A 5,564-nucleotide genomic window follows, 5' to 3' on the forward strand; every position below is an offset into this window, starting at 1 on the left:
CTCTTTTTTCTAAGTAAGACCAAAACTGTCACATTCTCTTATGAGTCCCACTAATTAATCAATTTCTCATCAATGATAATCTCTTTTTTATGCCTTCTTCTTCAACCCACTCTCCTCTCTACAAATGAAACACCTGTAAATGAATCAAGAAACTGATATCAAGTCTTAAACATGTTTGACATCTGGTTTGGTTGGTCCAAAGCTTCAAAATGGTAATGAGTTTTCTTTTGTTTCTGCTGACTATAACATGTTTTTTTCCTTTTCATTTGAATGATCATGTTGTGTTGCAATAATATATATATAGTAAGAGAGCAATGAAAAGAGGGAGGTGCAGGCTGAAGCTGCTAAAGAACAAGAGGGAAGCAATTGCAAGGCAATTGAGAAAAGATGTGGCTGAACTCATACATTGTGGCCATGATGAAACTGCTCTTAACCGGGTTTGTTGAACTATGCTTTATTAGTAGTGGTTGCTATTCTAATCATTATGATTTATGATTAATTGTTAATTATATCTTAGCAACAACAGGTTGAGCAGCTCATTGAAGATGAAAGGCTAGCTGCTGTATATGAATTGCTTGATCATTACTGTGAATTTGTTCTTTCTCAACTCTCCTATATCCGAAGGCACAGGTATGAATTCCTATCTAATTACAACCTCAATTCCATAATCCATATTGATACTCCTACTTCATAAATTATTATTTTTTAAATATATATTTATTATATTTGGTTTATATTTGATTCAACTTTTAAACTTTTGAATCTCTAGCGGATATATAAATAAATCAAAATGCAATTTCCAATCTGATAATTTCAACTATTTAATTAATATCAGGGACTGTCCTAATGATATCAATGAAGCAGTTTCTAGTCTTATATATGCTTCTGCAAGATGTGGGGAGATTCCTGAGCTCTGTGTCATAAGGAAGCTATTTGGAGAGCGTTATGGTGACAAGTTTGTCACTACAGCTATGGAGCTACTTCTTGGAAATCTTGTAAACAATCAGGTACTGAACTTCTTTTCATTAAAAAAAGGGTCACAACCTTGAAATTTTGATGCACTTTTTTACTTTGATCAATATTCATGCAAGTTCTAATTAAATGACAGTTAAAAGAGAACCTATCAGGAAATCCAGTGTCAGAAGATCTCAAGTTGAAAATGGTTGATGAAATAGTAAGGGAAAACTGCACACAAGAACAGGTTTTAGCCATTCAATACTACCCCAGTTGGCAACAAGAACAGGTCACTCTTAATAACATGTAATTTAGACATGAATTTATGGTATATATCTTAATAACTAGTACCATACATCCTATTTATCCTATGTATATTTCTTGTACAGGTCAAAGAAAACAAAGGTTATCAAGTAGATCCTTCAGAGACTGAAGAGATAGAAAGGGATCTTACATGTGTTGATTCATCTATGTCCAACCCAAATGACTCTTGTTCTTCACCAAAATCTACCTTAATTGATGTTTCTGCAATTGTACCTGCTGTTCAGAAATATCCTCCATATATCTTGAACTCTCCTTTGAAAAAGAAAACAGTGAACTTTACTGAGGTTGAGGATTATGGTGGTGACATTGAGGAATGTGAGTTTTCTGTATCAAAAGATGGTACTTTCCAGGACCAAACACTATTTAAGTTCAGAACCTCTGGCCAATCCAAGAGAGGACGAAAAGAAACTCAAATGACTTGTTATGAAAGCAACATAAATCGACACGAATCGTGGAGCGAAAAGTCAAGCATAAGGGCCTATACAAAGAGCAAAAGGGCAAATGAAGTTAAAAGGCCAAGAAGGAGATCAGCATCTTTTGAAAGCATAGGCATAATGGATATTGGATACATGGTATACTATCATAAGCCATGGAGAAGTCCCTCGGCGCATAAACATGGCACTCATCGCCTCAGAAAGGATCAAAAGCCTTCGCCGGATGGAATTTCCCTATCAAGCTATGCTCAGAAGAGATTGAAGGAAAAGATTTCGCAGTCGTGTCAAAGTGAAGATGGCACAAGGAGAAGATCTTTCGACATGAGAATGAGTGGATGCAGCTTGGACCAACCTTGTCAATTTCTCCTCTATGATTATGATGATGATAAACCAAAGAAATGGATCAAAGCTACACATTTTCATCAAGTTTCGGTTGATGAATGTTGTGATTGCCAACCCTTCATGGATGATTTAGTTACCACTAACATCACTCAGAGGCCGAGGCCGAATCGAAATAGTTATAGTGGTGAAACTAAGCATAATTTTCTTGGAAGCAATGAAATAGAAACAGAGTACTCTGTTTCAATGGGAAACTATGCTTCTTCCAAATGTTCCAATGCAAGGAATACTACTTGTTCCTTAACAAGAACAGAAACAGAAGCTAACTACTCGAGGGCCATGTCGATGCCTCAAGATCAGCGGCGCAGTTGTGGCAAAGACAAGATGGTTAGAACATACTCATGTCCAAATCATGTTCATCCAAAGTTGCCGGAGTATGATGACATAGCTGCAAAGTTCACAGCTCTAAAGAGAGAGTGCCAAGAAAGCAAAGTCCAGCTACAAAAGTAGATAATAGAGACTTAGAGAGCATTTGAAAAGTACTAATAGCATGTTTAAGTTTTGAGTGATCCATTAATTTAGGCTTCTACTCTGTGTGACTCTCTTTAGATTTAAAGACTAAATATTCTTTTTAGCATTTAACTTTTAATGTTCATCCATGGGTAGCAGGTAACATTGAAATCGTTTATAAAATTAGTTGAAATTAATATTTTAGTATATTTGAATATTTTGTTGTACAATACTATTTTTGGTAGGACAAAATTAGTTTTGTTTATTCATCTGAAATTTTACAATAAAAACAATAATTTATTCTTGATTAAGTAAATAATATTTTCTGCTAATGAGTAATAGCTCAAATGGCATAGACTCCCCATACTCAATTAAGAGGTTGCGGGTTCGAGTCTCCTATCTTTCCAAATTTTTAAGCTAGCCAAGTGGGAATGCGAATCTACTAGGAGAAAGAACATTCAACAACTCAACCCAAAACCAGAATAAGGCCACTCAACGTAAGAAAAAACCGGTCTTAAACTGCTTATTGGAAGAATTTGCAGACACTGGTAACAGGGCAGCACCTGAGTCACTTCAATTAGCCAATTCTAGAACAGAATGTATGGCTATTGGAGAGTGTCTCACCACAGAAAAAGGTAGGAAGTGGAAAAGGTTAGCAAGACAAGGTGCTGCAGAGTCAGATACTAAAAGTGAACCCATTCCAAAGGTGCCAGATGCCAGTGACATGACTCAGGTACGACCGATCAGTTTGTCTTCAGTTATGTATAAAATTATTTCTAAAGTTATGGTGCACCGATTACAAGGTATTATGAATAAAATTATAAGTCCAAATCAGAGTGCGTTTCTCAAAGGAAGACTCATTTCAGATAATATTCTAATTGCCCACGAATGTATGCACTATTTGAAAAATAAGAGAAGTGGGGCAGAGCATGAGATGGCTATTAAACTAGACATGAGCAAGGCTTATGATAGGATTGAATGGCATTTTTTATGGTATATTATGGATAAGCTGGGGTTTGATGCTAAATGGATTAACTGGACTAAGGAATTGGTAACGACTGTTTCTTACTCTGTTGTTGTGGAAGGTCAACCATTTGGCTATTTTAGGCCAAATAGGGGCATCCGACAGGGTGATCCCCTATCTCCATATCTCTTTTTTTTTTGTAGTCTTATCCTGGGCAGTGGCTCAATTCGACGGTAGACAAAAGACCCTCCTCATAGCGGTGTTGTGTTGGAGCACTTGGAAAGCGAGGAATCGGTGTGTTTTTGAGAAGGTAATAAGCCCAGCACCAGAGATAGTGAAAGAAGCTTGCAATTTAGTGCGTGAACTCGTGAACCATACCTGATAGATGCTACTTTTTCTTTACTCTTACTTTACTCTTCTTTAAGCTCTTAGTCTTTCAGTCACAGCTGATGATAAATGGGAATACCCAATTCTTTTGTACTTCCTTATGAAAACACTTTTATTTTATATTAATAAAATAATATTTATCTTTGGAAAAAAAAAGTAAAATTTCTTAAAATTTTGGGAGGTCCAGGCCACTACTCGCCCCCTCTAGGTCCGTCCCTGATTGCTAGCTAATTAGTAATAAAAAATAATAATATCTATTTACTTTTTAGTAATTCTCAATGTCTTGTTAGTTAATAAAAGATAAAAAAAATATTTTTTCATTACACAATCAATTTTACGAATAAAGTATCGAAACGAATAATTGGAAAATTAGAGATTCTATCCACTTACCTCGATTTTGTAATCAAAACGATGGATTATTTTTTGAACACTACAATGAAAAAAATTGATTGGACCTTTGCTGATTGCTGCAACGGTGATTGTCAATTAACGATGAACAAAACGTGGATATTAAATAGACGGATAAAAATAAAAAAAATTGGATATTCAGTAGATGGATAGATGTTCGAAAGAAAAACAATGAAATTTTTGATAAAGATAATACACGATTTTAATGGTGGGATTGAATAATTAGTGATGGATTATTCACCAATTTATAATGTTAATATTATCATAAACAATATATATTTTTTGTGAAAAAACAATAAATTGTAACTTTTTTCTTTTTCTTTTTTTTCGGATAGGGCGTTTATTTTTCCTCATGCGACTTCATTTAAAAAGAAAAAAAAGAAAGACGGCTAGGCCCAACTTATAATATTGTGAACAAAACAAACTGGTATCTTATTGGGCTTTTACTAAAATGATTGTTGGGTACAAAAATATCCTATACTATTTGCAAATATGCAGCTCCTAGTCTCCTACTAGCTACTTGGTAGTGCAGCATGATTTCGAAGAAAAAGAAAGCAGGGACAATGGGAGATGGAAGGAGAAGAATAAAAATTTAAAGTTTAGAATTTAAAATTTATAATTTAAAAATAAAAAAAATTATTTCTAATATCAAATTAACAAATAGTTTTTTTTTTTTTCGTTAACAAAATTGACTTTTTAATTGAAAGCATATTATATATCCCAGTAGCATACACTAAAATTTGTCTCCCTCCGAAATGGAAAGGAACGAAGTCAATGTTTCTTTTCATATTTAGGTAACAGAAAAAGTCAGAATATCTAGAAGCACATACTATCCCATGCATATATATGTGTATCATCATTAGTAATAGTAATTTCCAGCTAACACTCGATTATAACAAGTTAAGAATTATTTAATCCATCCGTGAACTATTATTGCACAGGGCCACCATCATATTAGTTCTTATCAGGCACATCTGCCATATTTGTTGTGGTGGAATTTTTTTTATAGATATCAACAAATCAATTTGTATTTTTTTTATTTGTTATTTTAACATAAGATTGTTGGTTTTATCAGTTAGGAGTGTTTATGCGTCAGGTGAAATCGGGTTTGTCTTGACTCAGATTCGATCCTAAATATACATCGAATATATTTTTTAGACCCTAATCCGACCCTAAATTCGATGAGACCTAAATTTTTTCGGGCCACAACTATATATATCGGGTTTAAACCGGATGAAAAATCA

The 5,564-nt window shown here is 34.2% G+C and overlaps 1 protein-coding gene across 2 annotated transcripts; it reads left to right on the forward strand.

Annotated features, from left to right (window-relative positions):
- On the forward strand, positions 1–2,770 carry LOC107613952. Of its 2 annotated transcripts, none has more exons than XM_016316152.2 (6): positions 1–212; positions 305–437; positions 518–630; positions 836–1,007; positions 1,109–1,243; positions 1,344–2,770. In XM_016316152.2, the coding sequence occupies exons 1-6, from the start codon at positions 172–174 to the stop codon at positions 2,559–2,561; spliced, it is 1,812 nt and encodes a 603-aa protein (XP_016171638.1). In that variant the 5' UTR covers positions 1–171; the 3' UTR covers positions 2,562–2,770. The 2 variants fall into 2 exon arrangements, with proteins under 2 accessions (XP_016171638.1, XP_016171639.1); XM_016316153.2 differs by having other exon boundaries at positions 2–212; positions 527–630.

Source organism: Arachis ipaensis, chromosome B08, assembly GCF_000816755.2.
Source record: "Arachis ipaensis cultivar K30076 chromosome B08, Araip1.1, whole genome shotgun sequence".
In the NCBI taxonomy this organism is placed as follows: Eukaryota; Viridiplantae; Streptophyta; class Magnoliopsida; order Fabales; family Fabaceae; genus Arachis; species Arachis ipaensis.

Excerpts from the sequence above, each read along its gene's own strand:
- LOC107613952 (XM_016316152.2), top strand. The coding sequence starts at position 172 with ATGTTTGACATCTGGTTTGGTTGGTCCAAAGCTTCAAAATG. Across the intron at positions 213-304 it reads TGGTCCAAAGCTTCAAAATG|TAAGAGAGCAATGAAAAGAG; the intron begins GTAATGAGTTTT and ends ATATATATATAG. Across the intron at positions 438-517 it reads ATGAAACTGCTCTTAACCGG|CAACAACAGGTTGAGCAGCT; the intron begins GTTTGTTGAACT and ends ATTATATCTTAG.